At 37.3% G+C, this 27,318-nt stretch overlaps 1 protein-coding gene across 1 annotated transcript in view; it reads left to right on the top strand.

Moving 5' to 3' along the window:
* Positions 1–27,318, top strand: part of SNTG1 (syntrophin gamma 1) — a 379,748-nt gene that overhangs the window by 261,649 nt on the left and 90,781 nt on the right. The window contains exons 8-11 of the mRNA XM_075141888.1: positions 10,989–11,091; positions 12,487–12,569; positions 15,475–15,605; positions 21,422–21,551. Of these exons, the coding sequence (XP_074997989.1) occupies positions 10,989–11,091; positions 12,487–12,569; positions 15,475–15,605; positions 21,422–21,551 (447 nt within the window). The remainder of the gene's footprint in view (positions 1–10,988; positions 11,092–12,486; positions 12,570–15,474; positions 15,606–21,421; positions 21,552–27,318) is intronic.

Genomic DNA, 27,318 nt, shown 5'->3' with positions numbered 1-27,318 from the left:
AATCAAGAATAATTTTGTTTCTAAGTGGTCAGTCTGATGGGACTTGTCGAAAAACATCAAACCCTGAATCTCTGTGTATGTTGCTCTGAAATGATCTTTTGTATAGTGCCTTAGCAGCTGGAGCATTCACTGAGTAAGTGCTACCTCGATTCAACTCCTGTGTCATCTTGAGAAGCCATAAACCTCTGTTTGCCACTTTTCAGAATAATTGCTTAGTGGTAGGCTCAGTAGGGTATCTTTGCTGTAACTACTAATCTTACTGCATCCCCCTGCACTTTTGTAGAACAGTGCCAGTAGCAAGATACATGCAGAAGAGGGTTCTGAACAGAAGGCCTGCGTCCTCAGCATGTGCACCGTTCTGCCCTGCATTTCCTTTTGCCTTGTTTGAGGAAGCTCCCAGTTTTACTGTGCAGCCCATTTGGGTTTGTAACTAAATATCTAACACAGATTCTGGAACCAGACAGGGAAAAATTAAAACCTACAACTATGGTAATGTCAAACTGTGGTCTGAAGTATACTTTGAGTTGTGCAGCCTGAGTTGGAACTGCTGTCATAAAATGGTATTCTAGTTCGCTCCATATATCAGTAAGAGAACTTTTCTGAAGAAAAAAAAAGCTTTAACAATTTTTGCTATTATATTTGTTGATTAACTGTCATTGTTGGCCAATACTGTGATAAATATTAGATCATAGGAATTAAAAACTCCCCATACGCTGATGTGTTTTTAATACAAATATTCTGTACTAACTACATGGCTTTTACTGAACAAAAGAATTCATTTTTTAAATAAACATAATTCAAGACAGTTGTGTGTATGCATTGAGCCTTCGAGGTTAGGGCCTTTATGTGATTGTACCAGAATGCATGTTGTGGTATCTGCTGATCGACTTGAACTAGTGCATTGCATAGCTCTGCACAGTGGCTAGGAACGCGTCGTCGTCTTTTCCTTTTTTTTTTTTTCCCAGATGTTTAAAATTCAAGGTATTCATCAAAGAACTGAATTTTCCTTTGAAGCACACTGAAGAGTGGAATTTGCCCCCGTTCAGGAGAACACAGATCTTAGGGACTATAAGTCTTCTGTTTTAAATCTTTACTGCTTCATTGGTGGGTAAATTTCATTGGTAATTTAAAAGGGGATTTACAGTCTTATTCGGGAAAGAATACTTACCAAAGTCCGAAGGACTTCACGCTTCAGTGCTTTTCTGAATATATTGAGAGAGACTTCAGCATATGCTCAAAGTTTCCTTGAACTTGGACTTTAAAAGTTTTTATAAAATTAAAAGGCAATATCATTGTAGACATTATTAAAAAATCAGACTAGTGTTATTATTATGTAGAGATTTTATTCAGCAATATCACACATGACCAAAAAATTCACTCACTTCTTCAAATGGCCCCCTTGCAGTCATTACAGTAATTTCATGGAAATATAGACACTGTTGCTCCAGAAACAGTAGCTCTTCTGATTTCACTATTTCACACAGCTACTGGTTCAGACAAGCACAACTGTTATTTTTGCCTGTCTCACTTCACTCATGAACATCCTAACTTTACATAGGGCTGTTTGTAGTAAAAGGAATTAATTCTTGATCCCGCTAGTAATAAGCTTATGTTTTGCTCAAGAAGGTTTATTGACAGTATTAAATGTTTCTGTTTGTATAGTTCTTTTCACATCAACTCATTCTACATTAAATATATATATGATATCTAAAACAGCAGCAGGAATTTAATATATAGCCATAATGTTGATGAGGAGATGTTAGGACTTTTCAGTGTCCAACTTCTTCCTGTTACAGGGGTGACTTCATTAGACACTGCGCACCAACAAATCAATAGCTAGTATTGCTCACTAGATGAAATTAAAAAAAAAAATCCAACCTAAATCAAATAGTAACAGCAATACTAAATAACTTTGTGTTATTTAATCCTTACATCATCTATATCAACACACTGTTACTACTATTTGTTGTTAACTATTAAAATAAAAACCTGAGACGGTTAGGTGAATTCATATGCCTGAAATCTAGGGCTTTGTAGAAGATCTCGAAAATATTAAAAATCTAGGGCTTTATAGAAAAAAAACATACATCTTGAATAGTCAGTACAGCCTCTGGAAATAAAACAGATTATTACCTTTCAATGATACAGAGAATAAGCAAATCTCTTTAATGGTGCCTGGTCATGCATTTTCTGCAATCTGGGACACAGTACTTTAGAAATTGTCCAATCAAATGCATAGACATACAGATCTCTTCCGAAGGGAGTTTTTTCCGTGGCTTATAGTGGGGCGATACAATCTTGTTAGACTTTGGAAATGTCCCAGACTGGCCCAAGGGTTACTGCCTGAACTATCTCCTGTTTAATTTGTTCAAAGGCTTGTCGCTGCTCAGGGCCCCATTTGAAGTCGTTCTTCTTCCTGGTCACGTGATAGAGAGGGCTTACGATCTGACTGTAATTTGGAATATGCATTCTCCAAAAACCCACAACGCCTAAGAAAACTTGTGTTTCCCTTTTGCTAGTTGGTGGGGACATAGCTGTTATTTTGTTGATCACATCCATTGGGATCTGACGACGTCCATCTTGCCATTTTATTCCTAAAAACTGGATCTCCTGTGCAGGTCCCTTGACCTTACTTTGTTTTATGGCAAAACCGGCTTTCAGAAGGATTTGAATTATTTTCTTCCCTTTCTCAAAAACTTCTTCTGCTGTGTTGCCCCATACGATGATGTCATCAATGTACTGCAGGTGTTCTGGAGCCACACCCTGTTCCAGTGTGGTGTGGATCAGTCCATGGCAAATGGTAGGGCTGTGTTTCCACCCCTGGGGCAGTCGGTTCCAGGTGTACTGGACACCCCTCCAAGTGAAAGCAAACTGTGGCCTGCACTCTGCCGCCAAAGGGATGGAGAAGAACGCATTAGCGATATCAATGGTGGCGTACCACTTGGCTGCCTTTGACTCCAGTTCGTATTGAAGTTCTAGCATGTCCGGCACGGCAGCACTCAGTGGCGGCGTGACTTCGTTCAGGCCACGGTAGTCTACTGTTAGTCTCCACTCTCCATTAGACTTTCGCACTGGCCATATGGGACTGTTAAAGGGTGAGCGAGTCTTGCTGATCACTCCTTGGCTCTCCAGTTGACGAATCAGCTCATGGATGGGGATCAGAGAGTCTCGGTTGGTGCGGTATTGCCACCGGTGCACTGTTGTGGTAGCGATTGGTACTTGTTGTTCTTCAACCCTCAGACACCCCACAACAGAAGGGTCCTCCGAGAGACCAGGCAAAGTGGACAGCTGTTTAATTTCCTCTGTCTCCAGGGCAGCTATGCCAAAAACCCACCGGTACCCTTTTGGGTCTTTGAAATACCCTCTCCTGAGGTAGTCTATGCCAAGGATGCACGGAGCCTCTGGGCCAGTCACAATGGGGTGCTTCTGCCACTCATTCCCGGTTAGGCTCACTTCGACCTCCAATACAGTTAACTCTTGAGATCCCCCTGTCACTCCAGAAATACAAATGGGTTCTGCCCCTTTATAGTTTGATGGCATCAGGGTACACTGTGCACCGGTGTCTACTAGAGCCTTATACTCCTGTGGATCTGATGTGCCAGGCGATTGAATCCACACAGTCCAGTAAATCCGGTTGTCCCTTTCCTCCACCTGGCTGGAGGCAGGGCCCCTCTAGTTCTGGTCATAGTATCCATCTCTCACTTCTTGCAAATGTGAGTTAAGAATTTCTTCATCGCAATTACAATCCAAAGTAAGATCAGCCCTTCTACTCTGTCTGGGGAACTGTTCACTGGAAAGTGGACGGTTGTGAGACAGGTTTTTCCTGACAACTGGAGCAGCATTTTTCCTGGGAGAACCCCCTTGTGTGATTGTTTTTCCTTGCAACTCACGTATATGTGCCTCTAGGATGAAGGTAGGTTTTCCATCCCACTGCCTCATGTCCTCTCCGTGGTCACGCAGGTAAAACCACAGGGTGCCCCGTGTTGTGTACTTTCTATATCCTCTCTCTTGAGGAGAAAAACGCTGACTTCTAATGGCTGAGATACTGGTCCGTACAGGTGGAGAATAGGACATACCCTTTTCGAGTTGCTGGACCTTCCAGGACAGCTTCTTCACAGCCGAGACAAGGGAGGAGGAGACAGTTTCTTCAAAATCCCAAAGTCTGCTAACTAAGACATCCACCGTTGGTGCTTCTTCCTCTGCCCAGGACAGTACTGCAAATGAACTGGCATACGATGCTGGTGCGCTCCGTACCAACTTCCACCACATGGGTCGCGTGCACTGGACTTCATCTGGATCTTTGGGTGTTCGGACATCGTCCAGGTCACTATAAAACACCTCCAGCACACCTAATTCTCTCAGGTACTGGATACCTCTCTCCATAGTGGTCCACTTGCCTAGGCGATATATAACATCTTCCTTGAAGGGATACCTTTCCTTCACGCCTGACAGCAGTCACCTCCAGAGGCTGAGGACCTGTGTCACTTTTCCAATTGCTTTGTCAATACCCGCTTCCCTAGCAAGGGATCCCAGCTGTTTGGCTTCCTTCCCCTCTAATTCCAGGCTACTGGCCCCATTATCCCAGCATCGGAGCAGCCAGGTAACAATATGCTCGCCTGGACGACGGCTGAAATCTTTCCGCATATCTCACAACTCATTCAGGGATAAGGATCGGGTGGTTTCTGTCTCGTTTATGAGTTCTTCCTCTTCCTCCTCCCCTCCTCGTGATGTCCCTGCTTTTCCATCATCCTTTTCTAAACGATCTGACTTCCGCTTCAAAGATTTCTTCTTCTGTACAGGGGCGATGGATACCAGCGACGGTTGGTCCTCTGGTTCAGCTGTAGTACCCGTCGCGAGGGTTTGGGTAGCTGCAGTGCCTGTCGCGGGGGTTGGAGTACTTGTAGTGACTGTTGCCGGGGTTTGAGTGGCTGCAGTGCTTGTCGCACTGGTTGGAGTAACTGCAATGACTGTTGGCGGAGTTTGAGTAGCTGCAGTGCCTGTTGTGGGGGTTGAAGTAACTGTAGTGACTGTTGCCAGGGTCTGAGTAGCCATAGTGGTTGTCGTGGGGGTTGAAGTAGCCACAGTGCCTGTCGCAGGGGTTTGAGTAGCCACAGTGGTTGTCGTGCGGGTTGAAGTAGCTACAGTGCCTGTCGTGGGGCTTTGAGTAGTCACCATGTCTGTTGCTGGGGTCGATCTCTGGACAGTATTCCTGAATAGTTGTTTAACTCTAAACAAGACCTGAACCACATTCAGGAGTCATAGCAATATGATCATGCTTGTTTGAACATCCCAAGGATATTCAAAATTCTCAGGGAATATTGTGGACGTCTTCATGAAGAGGATAGAAGAAAAAGGAGTTTCTGAAGATATGGAAGGGAAGGTGAACAAGTGGGAGAAAGTGTCCCATCCTGTCTCCCCCCTAAATTCATCCTCTGAGGTGAAGACGTAAGAAGTGTAATTATTAATAGTTTCCAAAAGATAGCTCCCGAAGAACAGGAATGATGGCAGTGCTGAGTACAGGCTCGTGACCAATAATTTTATCATAACATAAAGGCAGGTCACACAGTATAGCAAAGCAATGACCTTAATCCATTTCCCCGAGATGACCAACCCCACATAAAAACTGATAATCAGCAGTATAGACAGCCAGTAAGGTGCTATATACCACAACTCCAAAACCAGATCCAACAACTCTGAGAGCAAATAAACCAACATTGTGAACATCGAGTACTAAACTGATATAATGAATGCTTATAACAAATTTGTTTTAACCCGTTTGGGTCAGATGTGTCGTTATCTCAACCCTTCGAGCCCCACGTTGGGCGCCAAAAAGGACTGTCGTGGTTTAACCTGGCAGGCAGCCAAATACCACGCAGCCGCTCACTCACTCCCCCCCAACCCCAGCGGGACAGGGAGAGAATCAGAAGGGTAAGAGTGAGAAAAACTCGTGGGTTGAGATAAAGACAGTTTAATAGAACAGAAAAAGGGAAAATAATAATGATAATGATAAAATATACAAAATGAGTGATGCACAATGCAATTGCTCACCACCTGCGCTGACCGATAACCAAGTAGCGATCGGTACTTCCTGGATCACGCCTACCGTTCATATACTGAGCATGACGTCACATGGTATGGAATACCCCATTAGCCAGCTGGGCTGGCTGTCCTGATTATGTTCCCTCCCATCTTGTGTACCTAGCTCAGTCAGCAGGCCTGGGAGCTGTCCTTGGACTAGGAGGGCACTTAGCAACAACTGAAGACATCAGTGTGTTATCAACATTCTCCTCATACTAAATCCAAAACACAATACTAGGAAGAAATTTAACCCTATCCCAGCTGAAACCAGGACACTACTAATGAGTTAAATTTTTGTCAGGCAAATATTCCATGGTTTAGCACTATGAATTTATCTCACCTTCACCAAGCTCTTCATATATAATAAAAAAACATCTTAGAAATTTGCTGCATTTTAGTTTTGAAATTTTTGAAATAATGTTTCTATATTTATTCAAAATCAGTATTCCTTCCAACAATATGTTTCTTTTTCACTTTTTAGAAGTTGGGTCCATTTACATCTTTTCACATACTAGGGCAAGTGTTTTAAATATTTCTATTTGATGTAAATTTAGAAATGCCTTCTTTATTAGCAGTAATGAACTGAAAATCTCTTACTTATACAGCTACATTTCATTAATATTGAAAATCTTTTACCATTTATGCACAGTGGGGATGAGACTCTAATTCTATTCCAGGACTGATAAGAATTGTTATTTGTGGCTTTGATAATTTGATTGTACAGTTATTATAGAAGCACTATTTCTTAAAACAGCTACTTTGCATTTTAAAAGAAAGCAATTTTAAAAGAATGCAATTAATTGTGGACTAGTGACTCATCAAGTAAATAGCTAATTTTAACAAGATGTTAAATGTTAGTTGTATTCTACCCACTGTTGGAATATTTTTGTGAGGGATGGGATCATCATGGAAATCAGTGATCAATCAGCAATTGTATGCAGTATCCCTAGCAAAAATTATTTTTGGAAGGTCCAGACATAGTTCTATAGAATAAGAAGTGGGGGTGGAATAAAATTAGCATACTTTTTCCAGTGACCTGTTTTTGTTTTTTTAATCTACTGAAAAAAATGTGGTACCACTTTAATGCCACTGTTCAACCTTCAGTGAATGAAGATCTCCACAGTTCTCTATTTTTCCTATTTAAAATACACCTTACCCTTGAATGGAGGAAAAAAACCCCAAACCAAACCCCACCTTTTTCTAATTTGTGGACTAATGTATCAGGAATTTAAGGAATTTAGCATAATTATATCAAAATATGGAAGTAGACATTGCAAAATAGAAAGATCCTGAAAGTCTTCTAAATGACTGCAAATTCTTAAGAGAGCTTCATTGTTTGCAGGAAGTAGAAAATAGTCCTTAGTTTTTCACTCTTCAGCCATTTTTATCATGCATACCATATGCGATGGTGCTCGCAAAAAAAATCCAGACCTAGTTATTCTGATCAACCTAGCTTTAAGGTTTCTTTATAAATCAGAAAATATGCTCTAACTCTGAAAAGGATGTCTAAAGGATTTAGATAGTCTACTTCCCTCTTATGTTTGAAAGTAACCTTGAAATGTTTCTTGAGTTATCACTGCCAGAAATAACCAATACATACACTGTCAGTGATAGTACTTGATTGACAAGGTATTGGCAATGTATATACAATAAATGTGAGGGAGCTTTCTTCTAAGTAAGAGAACAGGATGGCTGAGCAGATATCTATCCATTTCTTTATCTAAAAATTATATCGTGATTGACAACTGGTTTCTTCAGTATGTTCATGAATTTACTTCAGTGGTAAAAGCTCATTACTGCTTTGTTAGTGGAATATGCTACCAATTCTTCAGGTTCACATGGATATACTTGGGTAGATAAATTCATTTTTCATGAATGTATATTTTCCGAGCCTGAACAAGCAATACATCTACATTCACACAGTCCTCATTTTACCAAAATAGCTCTATAAAGTTTTGAGCTCAACTGATGTTAGGCAATGAGGAAAGGAGAAAAAATAATTAATATGCTGGTATCTCTGATTATTGGTAGAGTTCCACTCATGTTTGTGAAACTCCAGAAATTCGTACTGTATCGTATCTTCCAGACAAACTGTTTGACTCCCTCTTTTCAAGTGTTTTTTTTTCCGTAGACATAACTTTCCGTAACAATTAGTCACATTACTTTTGGCTGTTATCTTTTTTTGTAAAAGTTATCAATTAATTTTCCATTCATGTACATGAGTAGTTCTGGTATACCACTAAAAACATTCCTCAGCAAGATTTCCTATTGTACCTCATTCTCTTTCTGCATGGAGTACAGGCTGAATGGGGACACAAAGTAAATGAATCCTATGAGGCATACTCGATTTAAAACAGTTCAGTAATTGTTCATTTCTCATGTAAAATAAAGACAAAAAAATGTAAAATAACAGTAAAGCTTTCAACTGAAAGCTACAAAAAGATAATTAATATATTTAATTAAAAATCCTATTTTCTTCAGCTAACCTTATTTCCCAGAATGACTAGAAAGTAAGTGAAATGGGATTGATAGCTCATCTCTTCTTTGTTGTAATCATTATCTAGTAGTTTTCTTTTTTAATCTTTTATCTCTCTTTAGTCTTTATTCTGCATGTCAAAATCTAGTCACTTTCTGGATTATATGCTTCATACACTCCAAAATACGCTTCAGTGAAACGAGTATTGCTGATTTCAACTAAACTGTGTACCAGCTTAAATTCTTCATTTTATGAGATAAAGAGGTTTGAGAGAGAGAGAGAGAGGTTAGAGAAGGTCACAGTGGACTACTTATAGCAACTTCTAGCCTTTACAGAACAATACATTATCAAATGAAATCACGTAGACTCATGGCTTGTTTTACTCTTGGAAGAAGAAAGATTCAAGAGCAGAGTTTACTGTCTCAGCTTCTTTCACAAATGATATCCACTTATTCTTAGGTATCTTAAAAGGTGACTTTATAAATTAAAGTAGGTAATACTGTAACTTCTCCACTTATTTCTTCCCCGTTCTAGAGTAAAAATAAATATTTTTAAAAAGTCAGAAGGTAGCTGTATTTTTCCTGCACATCTGTCATTTCAATAGAGAATACATGCCTGTACGTTTCTGCTTTGGCTATGACTATGCTGAACTATGTGACTGCTGCATAAGAGAGGAGAAGGGTGAATTTTCTATGAGGGCTGAGGATACGGTATGGTTTCTCTGATGGAATTCAGGACTTCAGAGTCCTGATCTACTGTTCCAGAGATTACAAGTCATCTTCTTTCTATGAAATAAGTACTATTTACGAATTCTGAGGTATAAAACATATCAAAACTGGGAAGGGCTCATGTTACAGATGAAGTTTTTCGCATGCAGTTTAAGTTGATGAAATTTGTTGTGATATGTGTGTGTTTATTTGCACACATACATATAAATACACACTACACTGCACGTTGTGCCTTGACAACTACTGTGCTATTTTAAGCAATAAAGAGCCTAAAATTTCAGAGTGGATTTCAGATACTGAATCAAATATTCTATCATCGTATTGTTACTCCTCTGTAGCAACCAGTGTGCAGTAGGAAGTATTGTGTTTAAAGGCAAAGTCGACATTATTTCTTGAAGAATTGCTTTAAGTTAATGCAGTGATTCCATGTGAAAGCATCCTGCATGTAGTTATATACAAACATGTAACTAAATATGTAGGATAGGTTGTTGATAGGTATAGATTAAAGAATAACAATACTTCATAAATTATTTACAAGGCTTTCTCACAAGCAGCAGCATGACAGAGGGATTACCTGTGTGTTATCCGGCTACCATGAAAACACAGCAGAAAGGGAAGGGATGCTAGTTTAAAACATTTGTCTAATATTCACTGTGTAGCAGCTCTCCGAACACTGCTCCAAGCAAGCTGGCTTTCTGCACAGTACGAGTACAGTCACTCAGATAGAGGCTTGGTGGAATCTTCTGTCTTTGTAAGCCCAAATTAAATCAGCCCTTGAAGAGTTTTGAAGTTATAGAGCCAGAAGAACAGGAAATGGTTGTTCTCTGAAACAGAGCTATGTGACCTGATGCTTCTTGGCTCTTGTTATAAACCAATTCAAATGTTATTCCTCCACTATTAAGTATAGCATTTTGCTTAGCTGCTTTTCTACCTCCTTTGTGTCACTCTGGCGATGTGCTTGGTGTGCCCTTTCTCTGCTGTGTATCTTAAGTTGTCTATCAGCCGTACCACACAAAAGCAAAAGGCATGACCAAGAGCCACAGGAGCAATTGTGGGAGAGTATAGGAAGGCTAAACGCATTCACAGGTAGGTAGGTGATTTATGCATTCCTACGTCCAAAATGCAAGCTGCCCTTTGGAAAACCCAAGCTTGTGCTTATCTAAGATGTAAGGCTTAAAATAGGTACTTTTCCTCTGTGGCTGTAGGGAAGATTAGGTCTCTCATCCATGCTGGAGTGCTTCGGCTAAATTTAACTCTGGCTGTTGGAAAGACTTACTCATAGGATTATAGTACAGCTGTGGAAACTACTGCTATTGTTTTGGTTGGAGATTTATGAGACAACCTCAGGGAGAAAAAAAATTTTTTTTTTTATACATACATGCTAGTGTGGATGATGCCAGATCTGAAAGAAGGAGGTGGACGACTGAACAGTGTCAGGGAGCAAGTTGTGCAATAGCACAATGCAATGCCAGTGCTATTATAGGAAGCCAATGCCCCCCCCCTTACCTGCATGTGTGACTAGAAACACCACAGACAAGCATATAGCAAGCTTTACATCTTGCTTTCTTTTTTAAAAAATGTCATTGCAATAAATTGCTAAGCAGTTATGTTCTGGTATGTGAAAGCTGTGTGGCGTTGCTTACATTTGCTGATGCATTTTGGTCATACATTTATTTCAAGGCATCCTGTCTGTATTTCTCTTCCAGGTTCAGGTCCTTCGCAACGCAGGGGAAGAAGTGACCCTAACTGTGTCCTTTCTGAAAAGAGCACCTGCTTTTCTCAAACTGCCACTGAATGAAGATTGTGCATGTAAGCTTTTATTACTTGGCCAAAAGAAAATTCAATTCAATGCTCATGAACACTTGCAGCTTCCGAACCTGCTGTGCATTGAGGGTGATTGACAGCAGCTTTTTCGGTCAGCATTGCTGCCTGATTATGAGCTGCTCGTATTGCCAGGTCTTGTAGTAACGTTCACTTCAAGCAAAGAATTTCTGTCTTTGCTTGAAAAACATCACCAGGCATTTGGCTGGTATGAATCAGCAAAGTTGCGGGTAAAACCATGGAATTACATTACATGGAGTTTACAGTAGCTCACATCCTGATGCAGGGTATTTAAAAGCAGTTTTTCAGGCAGCATCAGATAACATTTTAGTCTGAAAGAGTTTTGTCTTGTAAATGTGAAAATGAGATTGCGTGTGTATATTTAGAGGGCTTAACTTTACCATTTCATATTCAGAGGCTTTGGTGTCTACCTAAAATTAAATTACTCTGGGATGATTAGTATTTTGTTTAAGTCCAACTGAGTTTTAGTCAACTAGCCCCATGAGAGACATATGGAGACAGCTGTCTTCCTCTAATTATATTAAATTGTAAGTGTGGGTGCATAATTATAGACAGTTGCAGCATATCTAAGCATATGTCAGCCTATGCCTTTTGTCACTGCTGCTTTCCTTCTGCTTCTTGCTCCTAAGATGGTAAAATGCTTAATTTTTAAGCAACAAAACAATAAATATTTTATTTCAATACTTTTAGCCTTTGATTTTAAGTTAGTTGTAATTAAATAAACTAAATTATGAAATAATATTTTATACAATCATTTGTTGAAATACTGTCTTTATCTTTCGCCTAGGTATTAAATTTTAGGGAGACAAGAAAAAATTTAGAACACCATATTCTTAACTAAAAATGTATCCCAGTACATTTGTGCCTTTTATGAAAGGTTGTGGTACCACAGAGTACCCTGAGTAACGCACATAAACGTGCATTTGCATCGATCCTATCATGTTACTTTTGAGGTGTAGCACTGTAATTTCCTAAACTGTTACAAGAACAGTTAGAACTGTAAAATTTATTGAAAGTAACAAAAGCATTATCTGTCTAGTTCCTTCAAGTGAAAACCAAGCAAGGACGTACACACTTTTATTATCAAATTTGCAAAAACATTTGGTTTTTTTTCTTACTAAACAGATTATTAACTCTTTTAAGCAAAGCACCAGGAGAAGGATTCTTGAGCCTCCACTCAGCTTAAAAAGGCACTCTGCTCAAACCAGAAGACAGATACTGGCTGAATGGAGAAAGTAAATGAATGTTAGATATGACAAAACTAGTGGGGTGAGGGGAATACATACATACAGACATACACAAATTTGAATTATAGCGTTATAGATTAATGAAGATTTTTTGGTGTATTCATGTTTGTATTAGGTGCCCCCAGTGACCAAAGCAGTGGCACATCCTCTCCCCTATGTGACAGTGGTTTGCATCTCAACTACCATCCCAACAACACGGTAAGAGCTTATATTTCTTTGATGGAAGAATTACACAGAAGAATAATAATACTATAATAGCTCAGTGGAAATAATATCTGAGTTGCCAGATATTATGGCTGCGAATTAAACTATGACAAATTATACCAGGTGAGATTGTGCCTTGAGAGATGTGATTACTATTTTAATCTGGGCAACAGGGATTTTTTGAAAGTTTTTTCTTCTAGATTATTTCCACAGCATAGGAATTTAAATTATTAAAATGAAAATATCTCTATTTAAAGAAAAGGTAAAAAAATTTTTCAGAATATTTTTCCATGATTTTTATTTCATTTATTATCTAAAACTTTTGGTAAAGGATGATTTAGGTACATGTTTTTGCTGTTTTTAAGGTGAAAGCATTTTACTTCCAATAACTTAAAATCTTAGTGAAGAATGATAGCATTATGGAGCAAAGTCTCTTTAGGATGAAATGCTACAGATGTCTCATCAGATTTTTAGTAAAAGATGCCTTTGAAGTGCAACAAGGGGCTTTTAACAATTTTCTTAGCCAGGAAATGCAAAATTCCCATTATTTTATGTAGTTTTAAAGGGGTTTTTGCTGCATATTTGGCTTTGTGATAGGTGAAAATACTCAGATAAAATAAAAAGTACTGAATAAATAAACCAATATACCGCATAATTATTACTGATATATTAAAAAAACAGAAATGTAAGCATTGTTTAGTAGACTTTGCTGTTTTTAATTTCTCACTTGTTTTATTGTTTTCGTACTTCACTGGTAAAGGTTTTAAATAGGAGCCCAGAGACTTAAAAGTCAATAGCACAGATTTTAAGCCTGATTATAATCCGGAAAACCTTTAGGATTTATACATTTTTATGGAGCTGGAATTCATAAAAATGGGATAAAACCAATAAAATTGGTGTCTTAATGCAGGTCAAATAAAATATATATATATATAACTGGTGCACCAACATCAGAGGCAGACTTATCTCAACAGTCTATATACGTATGCATGTACAAAGGCTATTGCAGCAGATCTTAAACTTATTTTGCTAGCCACTTCATTTCTAACTTTGCTTTTAGGATAAAAACCATTCTTCCGTTTGTGAATCCTGTTTCTGCAGGTGTCAAAACTGATCTAAATTAGCTACAGTTTCTATTTGAATGGATGATAATTTACTGAAACCAAGTCTTTTTCTTACAGTTTAAATAATATAATCAGGCATCATGAGTCTATAATTCATCCTAAATTAAATTCTTCTGCTGAAGACCAGGATGTGGTTCTTATCTCAGATGTCCCCTTGTAATGGGAACAGAATACTTCCATAAAACCAGTTGAGACCTCTGTATGAATTCCTAAATTATGCACATGTCTTATGTCATGGTCCTTGCTTTTTCTCAGAATATTCTCTAGAATGCATTATGACTTATGGCCATAGTCTGTTTCTTAATTTATAGCCTTGGTGATTCACATGAAGGAGACTTCTGACTCAGAATTTGGAATAGACAGGATTGGTTTTGGTCTTTTGTCAACAATTCAGAGTTATGCAGGCTAAAGGTAGGATTAACATTTCTGTTGCAGCCAGATCTAGGCCTACAATTTGCATCTGAACTTTTTGCCGCATTTCAGTTTTTTCTTCAAGTTTAATCACAGCTGAAAAAAGGTTCCTGAAAAGAGACAGAAAACATTAAAAATTCAAGACAATGTTCAAAACAACGTCCTAGCTTAGTCTTCCTAGCCAACCATTTATTTATTCAGATTGAATCTATGGAATGTTTCACCAGAGAGTCAATGTTTTAAATAAGTGAATCTACTTATGAAAACCCTGCTGTTCAGCTAAATTGATGTTCATAGTGATCTTCTATTTTATATACATAAAAGATATATGAACATATATGTAAAAGTAAAGTTCAAGTTGGAAAAGCTTTATAATTCCATAGATCTTACACAAAAAAATCACACTCTAGAAAAATACAAAGTGTACTTAATTTTTGTAATATTTATGTTATAGAAGATACAGGTAAGAAAAAATATGAAGTCTGAGATTAAAAAATTGTAAATGATGCAGGATCGGCAGGTACAATCTTACTGATATACTAAAAGTACTACATACATTTCAGTGAGAATCATGCTTTGTCAGAAAAATAACATCATCACTAGCACTGTTTTGTAAAGCATTTGATAAATAAAGGAAGAGGTGTTGGATTTTTAAAAATAAATCTTGATAATTTCACTTCTTATAAGCATTTCTCCTTCAAATCTATATTCTGTAAAAATACTGGTGAAATTAGACTGTATATATTGAAATACTAATTCTTTGTCAATATGATCATAGACATGATAAAGTTCAATTTTCATATAAGTAATGTCTTGTGTAAACAGGTAAAATTAAAATATTCATCATAAGCATGTAGTTTTGACTATACAATTTTCATCACATGTTAAATCCCATTCACGATTACCAGATTTTGAGGTGATGTTGTTAGAATAGACATGTATGTAAATGTGTATAGGGCCACAGGAAACCACTGAATTATGGTTATATAGTGAATAATTTAGAGATCACCTTTATTCAGGGTACAGATATAAAACTAGTAGCTGATGATGTAATACGTAGTAAATATTCACTTCTATTCATTTCAAAAAAAGGACACAATCTGTTTTCTAGGTTTTTAGAGTACTGTTCCTCACACTTCTTCTAAGCATATTGACATTGAGGTTTATATAGATTTGTTTTATTTGTGAGAAAAAGTTCAGAATCTCTCCAGTGCTAGCTAAAACTGATTCCAAATTATTTGGGGAAAGTGGAAGACAATGCCAAATGAAAGATAAAGTCTTTGAAGTCTATCTCTCTCTTTCCAAATCTGCTGAGTACTTATTATGAAGCCCAAAACTGAGAAGGACCTTTTAATGTTTTTCAGGATACATTATCATGTTCCTCATGGCCAGCATCCCCAGGACTTAGGTGGGAAAAAAGGTGGTGTGATCTCCGATTAATTCCGCTTCTTCACTCACGGTTTTCCCAGTACCTTCCAGGATCAGATTTATGCAGGTAAAGAAGTTTAGAAAGTTGAAACTTGACTTCTTGGTTGACAGATACAAGCCTTAGGGAGTTGCCTTGTTAGAGGAATGGCATTATTAGCTCCACAGCAGCTGTCAGAGACATGAAACATGGGAGCTTTCATAAGGGTCTATCTAGGTCCACCTCGGCCCATATTCTGCTCTGACAGGTATGGGGGGAAGACGTGTGATCTTCCCACTTGCACCTAGTGGTCAGCACGTTTCTCAGTTTGAGATTGCACGTAGGTCATCATATTTAACAACTGCTAATGCTCCTGTCCTCAATGCTCCTTCTTTCTAAGCTGCTTTTTTTTTCTACCTTTAGTTTTTGCAATGCACTGTGGCATTGAGCTCTGCAATGTAATTATGTTTTTAAAATGTACTTCCTTTTGTTTGTGTTAAATCTCTCACCTGATAACTTCATTGGGTGAAATAATCTTGTTGTTTGGGAGCAGCAAGGGCTGGCTGCCCCATGGGGAAGGCAAGCCAAGGGCAGAGGGTCGCAGCAGGGCTGGATGAGGCAGTGTCCACGCAGATAAGGGCCCTGTCCGACTGCTCCCAGTGGAGGAGCAGAGCAGGTGGTCTTCAGATGAGTCCATCATGGTGAAGTGGGGCTCAGGTCAGGCTGGGAAATAAGCCCACAGGTCGGTCCGAATCAGTGGGATACATGTCCAGGCACAGGCATAGCTGCAACCAAACTCAGGCGAGGACCAAGGGAGAGAGCCTGAACTGATATGCAGCTCCCGAGTGAAGGGAGGGACAGGCCCCCACTCAAGCTCTTTCACAGCAGCCTGATCCCACATCCCACCGCCACGCCATGGCAGAGCTGGCCTCAAGCACAGGCAGCCAGGCACCCAGAAGGGGGAAGAGGGTGGACTCTCGGCCCTGACCCTTGTATCAAGGGAAATGCTAAATAAGCATTCTTGATTTATGTTTTTATAACTTCAGATGATTGTCTTCTGGTTTCCAGTTTGAAGGATCCCTATTGTTATCTCCTTTTAAGGAAACCCTTCCATACCTCTGACTATCCTTGTTATTCTCTCCGTTTCTTTCGTAATTCTAATATATCTTCTACGAGACAAGGTGATCAGGACTGCAAGGAGGGTCCCTCTTGACTTATATTAAGACATAATGATGTTTTCCATTTTTTTTTCTGTTCTTATCTATTAATTCGTAATAACCTGTTACCTTTTGACTGTCACTGAGCACTAAGGTGATGGTTTTCAGAGAATTGTTTGTAGTAACTCTTGCATTTCTTTCGTCAATGTTTATAGCTACAGTAAGGTTCTTTTTGCTTGCATATAGCTAAGGTTATTTTTTCCAATATGTGTTACTTTGCATTTATTAACATTGAATTTCATTGTCATTATGTCTCCCAGTCACTGGGGAAGCTGTCCAAAGTTCATAGTCAGGTTTAAATTTATTGTATCACATAGACCTACAACTTGTCATTGTTTAATTTAATATTATCCTAGTAAATCAGAAGAAATCAGAAAGGAAGACAAGAATATTCTGGAATGATTACTGTTTTTCAAATGTTATGCATTTAAATAGAAAATAGCTACAAAATCAACATGGCAAAGTATATAAATAAGATCATACTTGTTAAAGTTTTAAGTACCTGGGTATTGTGTGGATTAATTTATCATCTGTATATATAAGAATGAAGTTCTAATACTAAAAAATTCTGTGAGTTCCAGCATGTCAGTCAGTCATTAACTGGAGGACAGCTGTCTACAGTTATAGAGCATAGTTCTCCATTACTTCTTCTTCTAACCCATCAGAAACATTAACTCTTAAAATAAGCATTTGTGAGGCTGTGAGGCCTTACTAATTGAAATAAACTCTGGCTTTCCCGTGTAGCCTTCACATCTGCCAGCTTAGATGTGTGAGTCTGGGAAGAATAGTGCGTTATACTATACCCTGACGGCTCACAGGCATTAGTGGTTTAAAATTTCCTGTTCCTCTGTTCATACACATGTAAAATTACCTAATTAATACAGAAAAGCTTCATTAATATTTCTGGAAAGACTGTTTTGTGACAGAACCTCCCCAGTATCTTTTCTCTGTTGTTTGCGCTCACCCTTCCAGTATTTCTATGGGCCCTACAGTCAACTGATACCATCTGCCCCCAGGGGTGGGTTTATGATCTCCCTCAGAAACTAGGGGAAGAGGAGTGTTCTTCAACCTCAGTTTGGGGTTTGCATGGGGTGAATTTTATTGTTTCTTATCACAGCCTGCTGCTTTCTCATTTGTTCTCAGCAAACATTTGAAAGTTGCACAAAAGCCTCCCACAGCCTTGGTTAATTCTAAGGGCTGTTGTTTCTTAGAAGTACACTACCTACGTCTGCCGGCCATTTTCCTATTTATGGAGCTGAAATTAAAGCAGGTTAGGTAATAGTCATTTCACCACTAGATAATTTTGAAGTTAAAAACAGCCTGCAGCTTTTGACTGGTAATAGCAAAATCATATTTACTTGGCTGCATGATCCTTGCTTTCTTGAGGAACAATGGCTGGCCCAGTGAGTCAAGGTGTAAACCAAAAGCTACAATGGTTTACTGGCTGACCTGAAAGGAAACAGGATATAGTCACCACAGAGGCAGGAGTTTTTTAATTAAATTCTGTGAAAACCTTCAGCTCAATGTTTAACAATGGTTGAAATAGAAATAATTAAGAGCATGAACCGTAAAGGGCCCAAAATCATAACAGTCAAATCTGAGATCTGTACTGCTGTATACTTCAGATAACATATTGAATTGAATAGAACTACTCACGTGGAAAATTAGGACATATTCAACTATTCATAGATCTGGGGTTTTAAAATTCAGCTTCTGCATCAATAAAACACAACTTTAAAGTGCACATTATAGAATTTGTATATTACAGAGAAGATTTTTAGATAGCAATGATATTCCTGACATTTTAATTTCCAGAAAATAAATTTAAAAATATATTCATACAAAACAAAATATCTGAATTCATACTCAAACCTTGAATAACTACTCTGATAATTTTCTCCTTGTGTCCTTCTATGCTGTCTAATATGAGGAAGTAACTTAAAGGAAACATAAATATGAGAGAGGAAGTGGGGCTTTCTTCAAAAAAGCATAGAAGCAACATTTTATCTTGCTAGCCAGGCAGTTTATAAGAGTCTTTTAAATTAATGTAAACATTTTAAAATGTGACTCCCTCTCAAAATTTGTTATGAGAGAAAGGTAGATAATTTTTAAAAAAGACTGCTATAAAGAACAACATTAAGGAAAGGATATTGAAAATAATATAAGAAAGCAACATGAAATGGAATTTAATTCATGACATTTTCTGTAGTTAATATTTACAAGGCCGTTTTCACTACATAAAGCCTAATAACTTTTTAGGTTTCAGAGTTTGAAAAGACTGGCACAGAAATATATCATATCATTATCACATACACTATTATGCCTCATAATTGTGTTCTAGCTTTTCTAGTGGGATGCTTCAGATGCGTGAATTCGAGGGTATTCATATAAAATTCCAGAGGGCATTCAGGTTAATCTTGGAAAGCTTATTAATTTCAAATATAACTCTTGAGTTCCAGAAGGCACATAACCTGAGTTGTGTAGTTGAATAAGAATTCATCTGATCTTAACTTTTTTGCTGTATTATAAAGTGATTAATCTACTATTTGTTCTATTTAATACAAAACACGTATTTGATACGTTATTTTTTCAGGTGTGTGTGGCAGTATGGACTTTGGCTGGTAAACTAATTCAAGAAAATACTATTACAATAATCTAAGGCCAAGGATATCTACTGCCCAGACCACATTCAGAAGTAATTTATTAGGTAGCCGTGCATCTTATAGTCTGTGCTTATTGATATTTGGGCAAGAACTTTTGGATGAATGGTTTTGTGTGTGCACAGATGAAATACCTAGGAACAGTAGGAACAGTCTGATGCCCCAAATGCGTCAGACTCACTGTGTTTCTAGTGAAAGGGAAATTCGTGCATCAGGATTGAATCTGGAACATACCGGCTTTTCTTTGCTTATGCAGGTTTGTGTCATACATTAATAGATTCCTTGGATTCCTACTTTGATTTACAATAGGCTGAATGAAAGAAGGGAAGTCCTGAAAATAATGCTATTTTTCCTGAAAGAGATAATCAACAAATTTGTGTGAGCATCATGCTATGCTCTTTATGTAAGGACTTATTTAGAATTTTATTCTGGACGGATTCACTATTTATATTTACAGCCATTTAAAATAAAGAATATAGTAAACAAATGCTAGCTGCATTACCTGAAGATGCTTTAAATAAATCTACCTCAAAAACTTTACTTGAATTATTGTGAAAATGAGTCATGGAAAGAAGTAGCACTCAGTTTGTACCTTTGGATTTTAAGGAAAAATCACTACCCATGTGAAAAGGCAACTAAACTGATAAGTTAGCTGATGGATTTAGATAAACCACTGGTCTCTGCATGATCATGTTAGGATATATAAGCTTTATCCTCCTGTAAGAACTAATTCTCATGATGGGACTCTCAAAGCAAAGGCATGGCTTTAATTCATTTTTAATGCTTCTCCTGACTGAAGGAAAAGCCTGTACTTAACATGGATGCAGCAAAGACCTTTATGGTAAAGATAGGCATTAGCTCTACACTCTACACAACTAGAATATAATTTCAAGAGGTAAAAAAAAAAAAAACAAACTTTGCAGAATGGTTATCTGTCTTGAGATGTCAGAAACTGTCATCAGTGACACTCAGTTTTACCCTGAAGAAAAGACTCACTTTGCCTGAGCCATTCTTAGAGAATCTGAATGATGTAATTAATTTTAAACCATGAATTGATCATTAACAGATGGGTTTGTAGAAGAATGCCAGCAGTGGAACTTGTTATTCTTTGTATGTTTAGCAATCGTTTACTCTGGGATATGGATTAATATTGAGGTTTTTTTGGTTCTGAAGCCAGAGACCTGTGAGCCTTCCAAAGGCTGTTAGCCAAGAGGGCTATTTACTGAAGAAATTAGGTTTGCTAGTGCTTTAGCATCTGAAAATTTTCTCTTGTTCTATAATTGCTCACCACTCAGCTGTGGAAAGTCAGTCTATAATGCATGACAGATTATTGTGTAGGTGCCCAGATTGGTGCTGGGATAGAGGCACGCAGGTGGCCACTGCTTTTGTCATTGGATGTCTCTTGGCATTCCAGTGTGTTTTGCTAATGATCCCATATTCCGAAATGCAATTGGAAAAATCATTAATGCTACCTGATAGATTTTGAATTCTCCAGCTTTTCTATTAGTAGTTTAGAAGAGGATCAAAATTCTATAACCAAGAGCAGCCAACAAGGGGTATCCAGACAGGAATCTTATTGTATTTAAACACTGTATTAGAAAAATGAAACAAAAGTTGAGAAAAAGGTACTGTATTCCACTGAATTTCTCAAATGATTGCCTAGAGTGTCCAGTGCACACTTTCCTTCTCTGTGATCTGCAGTATTAAAGTATTAACTCTTTGGTATGCATCAGCTATTTCACTTGTTTAGCTTCTGAAGTCACACAGTATTGGTCAAGGTTCCGTAGAGCTAGTCCATGGAATTTTTTTATAGCTTTATGGAAACTTAATACAGTCTGAGTTGACCTTTTAGCATGATCTTTTTAATATGTCAGGTATTTTTAAAACAGGAAAACCAGCAATTTATCAGCGTTCAGTGGCTGACCTTCATTGTAGTTGAAAGAAAAGCATTTCTACAAGTATTGTTAAGATGATATGCTAGAACAGATGAAAATTTTTTCTGACCTGATCTGTTATGACATGTCTATAGGCAAAATGCGTTCCAAGTAATTGCTGTGGATGGGATTTGCAGTGGAATAATTCAGTGTCTCTCTGCTGAAGACTCTATTGACTGGCTACAAGCAATAGCAAGTAACATTTCCAACCTCACAAAGCACAATGTAAGTATGGATCCAAGTAAGCCAGAAGATTTCCCAATCACATTTGATTATAACTGTCATAAAAGCCTAATGGTTCACACACAGAATTATCTGCATATAAACAATGCTTGAGGCTGCCTGAGAGAAGTCAACTCAAGTTTGTCATCAAATCAGACTTTGTGAGAAATCATTGAATGGGAAAATATTCTCCCCTACAGTCATATAGTTCACTTCATCACTATCAGATTTATTCACTTCTTAGCAACAAAGACCAGACACACAGGAGAAAGCCAGGTGTGATGGGTAAGCACATATAAAAGCAGAAAATTCTGTACTTTCTTGATAGTTTGAGAAAGCACATCTATATAAAGACTGATGTAATCAGATCTGAATTCAATATTAGGTCTGTTTAGGTATCATTTAACACAAGGAGAATGGCAAAGTGCTTCTGTGTTATAGATACAGATGTTTATTATCAGCAAAGATTAAATGCATTTATGCTTCATGAACTGTACTTTTATGATCTGATCTTGTGGGATAGGTATCTCTTTTTATTGAAGCAAGAATAAATTTTATGCAAAAGTTTTGCCAAAGTACTAGTAAGTTCGATCAAAAGGTCTTCTGGACCTGCCTAGGATGCATTTTGCATTTGATAGATGACATGTAGTTTTTCCCGTAGAAGTCTATATGATATCTTTCCTGTTTTTCCTCAAAAAATACAGAACACATGGCTAGCTCCATTATTTTGAATTGAGTTATAACAAGGAAGCCCTTGAGGATTTAATTTACATTCTCTCAGATTTCCTTAAATCTGCTTTAACCTCCCAAACCTGCCTCTGAATTTGCTTTTGTTTCAAATACAGGGAACACATTGAAGGAAGTTGTATTTCTTGGAGATTTATATTCAAGATGCAAAATTATGTTCCATCTGGAAGCAATATGTAAAAGTCATTGTATTATAAAAACGTGACAGACATGAATTCATCAACCATCTGCAAGCTTCCACGCAGTACAAGCCAACTTTATGGCTATTTATTCATCCTTACAATGCTGTTGCTGTATAGAACCTTTCTTATCTCACTAGGCATCCTGACAAATGAGGGTGCTGATTTTTTCTCTTGCCATCTTTAGTTCAGACTATTAATGATTCTTCCTACCTGAAGTAGTGTATTTGTTTACTTATAACAATAGATATATGCACCTAAATTTTATCTGACAATGCTTTATGTAGATCTGATGAGACTATAATTATAGTTGCTTAGTGTAACTTGAATTTTGGTAATGCACTGTTGTTATATGATATATTTTCAGTGTTCTAAAAATGAGTACAGTTTATAATTCTACACTAGTTTCCATAAAATACAGAAAAAATATATGTGATGTTTTATAAGATGGAAATAGTAAATTATACAACTATTATGCCAATCTTTGTATTTACTTTATCCCAAAGACATCCTATAAAGTAACTGTGAGAGTTAGGGCTTATGGCAATTATCCATGAACCTATTTTTAGAACTGTCCTAATTGTTCATAGCCCATATGAATTTATGAAAACCAATGAGACTTTCTTTTCTGCAATATACTTTTCTTTTAAATTGTCAGTTGCCAGAAAGAATTAGTTATTTGACAGTATATGTGATAAGTGAATAAAAGAAACATTAGAAACACAGAAGGGAAAAAACCCAAACTGTTGCTCGGAACAATGATTAGATGTGATTAGAAGTCCCTATATTTTCTTTCTTTACAAGAAGTTTATTGACATATACATACTGTTGATGTTAGCATTTTTCCTCTGAGAAAGGCATTACTTACAATCATTCTCCCTTACTGTGGTGTCCAGCACCAAAGAAACAAAGAGAGTATAGGGCTTTATTTGAACTTTTGGACAAATTGACTGTTTTTTAGTTTCAATTAACTTCTTATTTCTATCTAGGGATTATGGAAAATAATTTGTTTCATTTAAATACCGTGTAGCTCATAGAAATGTTAACTTACATGCTCTTTTTCACATCTACCTTTTGAAAAAGAAGGAAGCAGATGAAAACAAGAAAGACTACATTGTTTTTGAAAGCATTTCTTTTACCAGTGTGTCAAGTTTGAACTCTGTAGATTTGGGTGGGATTTATCTTGCCTAACTTCAGATGTCTTAAAGCAGAATGTCCGAAGAGTGATCCTTATGTTTTACTTTCGACATCTATCTTATGATGATATTAATTCTCTCAGGACATGTCTTTCTTTCCTTTGACTGGTAAGGGACTCTAGGGTGGTGAGTTCAGACTTCGATACCTAAGGAGATATGTATATCCTGTCACTGGTGTCTTTGAGGGGCCAGAGAGGGTTTCTCTGAATAAATCTGCCAAAGAAATGCCTGGATATTTTGATAAAAAGCATACTAGTCTCAACCAGAAAATCTGAATTATTTTACTTTTTCACTCACAAGCTAGCTGAAAAAAATCATCTGATGGTTCAAACCCCACAAATGTGTGTGGAAAGAACATGGCTTTCTCTCCCTATGTTCCCATATGTATCTTACAGTTGTGAAATATGAGTCCCTGGCTCCAAAATCTCATGTTTGTGTCTGTAGTTCAATTAAATTTTTATAAGGATACTGCAAAACTCTCTTCTGTCATGATCTAATATGTCCACATCTGACACAAAGGTGGTTGTGACTCAATTGCAGAAGCATCTTTGTAGCCAGTACCTACCAAAGAACAAGAAGATAACAAAAAGGCAGTAGAAACAAAACCAAAATGTCTTGACATCATCATCTTTGAAAGGCAGTGTTGCTAGCTGAATATATGTAATGGAGGCTGGAAGATGGTGCCTGCAGGCAAAATGTTAGACTATCAATCGTAGTACAGTGTAGATAAAACTTGTATTATTATGCAACAAGATGGTTACAGTTTTAATGCAGAGATAAAGAAAATTATATTCTGACTATTACAGAAGAGATTAAAAAAAATCAGTATGCTGACTTCATTTCAAATTTTCATCAAAAGACAAACTTCAGGTATGCACTCTTTTTCTTTCTATTCAGTAAATTAGAACTAGTGTCCTCCAGTGTTTGTAGAATACTGAGAATGATACCGCTAATTCTCATTTCTTTAGCTCCCCAGAAACCATGGAAAGAGTACATATGAGATGGCATACATCACTTTAAAATTATAAAACATGAATTGACTTGTATATTGGTATGCAACCAAAATGCATACTATAGAAATGCATTGTTGAAAGTGACTTAATATTACACTATAATTGATGATGTGATGAATCCATAAAGACCATTCATTTCTGAAGATGGGTTCCTCTCCAACTTGAGTCACTTGAGCTGCATCTGCATTAAAAATTCATCAGTTTTAGCAATAGCTTCAAAAATCAGAAGGGTTATATTAAACCAAAGTTTAGTCTAAGCAATCCTGAAACTGAAGTTCATGTGCTGAAACCTGAATACGTTAAATTGAACCTAGACTTGGGAACTCTAATTCCTCTATGAATTGATGAGGTAGAAAAGGTAGAAAAGGGTTTTACCTCTTTTTGTGGCCACTTTGGATGGCATGCCAAAGACAATTCGAAAGGGAACAAGCTGCTTCTTCTATCTTTTCTTACTCATGCTCCAAGTAGGAATTTTCAGTTCTGCAGTTCCAATTCAGCTGTGAACTATTGGCCTTTCCATGAACTTTTAAACTGTATTAATTTCTGTGGTAATTAATACTGATTTATATTCTTTACCATCCTTTTTGTTAAAGAATTTTATGGTGACAGTATCCAATAGGTCATATAACTTTTAAAAAAATTAAGGTCTGGAAGAGTCTAAGAAAATACTCCAAAACTGAGTGGTCTATGAATATCCACCTGTTGCCCATACATCCCTAATTGTTGCAATTTTCAAGGGACTCAAAGGCAAAATTTTTAATGGCTTTAGCAGGGGTGAGATTTTACCCAAGGTCTTTTTCAAACTTGGTTCAATTGAAAATTGAAGCACAAGTCTTATGGAGCACAAGTCTTATGAGGAATGGCTGAGGGAACTGGGGTTGTTTAGTCTGGAGAAGAGGAGGCTGAGGGGAGACCTCATTGCGCTCTACAACTACCTGAAAGGAGGTTGTAGTGAGGTGGGTGTTGGTCTCTTCTCCCAAGTAACTAGCGATAGGACGAGAGGAAATGGCCTCAAGTTGCGTCAAGGGAGGTTTAGATTGGACATTAGGAGAAATTTCTTTACTGAAAAAGTGGTGAGGCCTTGGAACAGGCCGCCCAGGGAAGTGGTGGAGTCACCATCCCTGGAAGTATTTAAAAGACATGTAGATGAGGCCCTTAGGGGCATGGTGTAGTGGGCATGATGTGTTGGGTTGACGGTTGGACACGATGATCTTAGAGGTCTTTTCCAACCTTAATGATTCTATGATTCTATGATTCTATGATTATTTGAGTGCCACAATATTCTATTCAAGTGCTGCCAAATTTAAAAAAAAAAAAAAAAAAAAAAGAAAAAAAGAAAAAAACTTTAGGTCTTCGTAACAAAAGAATAATAAAAAAATACATTGCCGTTAGCATCTTCTAGGGTATAACTTAATAGAGTCTTTGGGGATTTATTCTCCTGACTCAATGTTTGTCACTCTTGCCCATTGCTTTCTCTGTGGCAGATTTTTATATAGTGAGTGCAATGATACTTCTTTTCCCTCTCCTCTTTCATCATTTCCTTGGGAGATACTGCAGCAATTGCACATTTATGCTTCTTACCTTAAAGCTAGCACTTGACAGAGAAGAAACAACATGAACTTCATCAGACAGGAATGACAGGCAACTGAAGTAAGGTTGCCAAGCAGGAGGTGACAAAAAGTTAGTTTTAAGTTTATCTTGAGAATGCCCATAAGATCTTGCAAGATTTAGTTCACAGTAACTTCACTTTATTCTGTCATGGTACATTTTCTGGGTAAAATAACATGTATCTAGGAAAGTAATGAAGCACACATATGTTGATGGCGGAAACATGGCAGTAGCATGAAAGCAGTAGGATTAAGAGGTCTACAAACTGAGTATGAACTTGGCACAATGTATGTGTTTTACTGAACTTAAGCCTTTATTGTGAACAAAGTTCAAAAGTTCAATTGAAATCATGGCTTTAAACATATGCTTAAAATGTAATGCCTCATGAAAGAAACTGCTACTCATTTTCTCACTTTCACTGGAGAAAAGAGAACAACAATACCTTATCTTTACAATGCTGAAGTTTGGGTAATTGTAAGTCACTAGGTAGAGGGAGAGGAAAAAAGTACAAAAGAGGAGAGAAAAAAAAACAATTGCAATAATATGATCTGTTCCACTTGTGGGAAGAATAAAATATCACAGGACTACATTCAGTGTTTAGTAAGTTATTTAAATAACTTAGTAGTACATGTCTCATTTTTCCGGTGGACGCTACCACCAATAAGAACATACTGTGGAATGTTATATTACATGAATAAATCAATGTCAATCATATGAAGTGGACAGATTTCACATTTTGATTTTTTAGTTGAAATACCATGGCAGACCATCAGGATGCTCTGATGTTAGTTGTTTTGAAGTTTTCAGGGTTTTTATGCTCTTAGATGCCCTGTGAATTGTGTATTACAATAATATTTAACTTTTTGTTGGTTACTAAGCTAATAGTGTTTGGAGCAAATCCAAAAAGATCAACATTAGTATCAAACCTTATACAGTGCCATATTCTGTAGTAGTGCAAAAGACAAATACTGTCTATTTAGGAGTCGAAACCTTGTAAAATGAAGACCAAAACAACAGAAGATTATAA

Source organism: Calonectris borealis, chromosome 2 (genome assembly GCF_964195595.1).
Source record: "Calonectris borealis chromosome 2, bCalBor7.hap1.2, whole genome shotgun sequence".
NCBI classification, from domain to species: domain Eukaryota; kingdom Metazoa; phylum Chordata; class Aves; order Procellariiformes; family Procellariidae; genus Calonectris; species Calonectris borealis.
The sequence above is the reverse complement of the archived record's forward strand: the minus strand, read 5'-3'. Positions and strand labels throughout refer to the sequence as shown.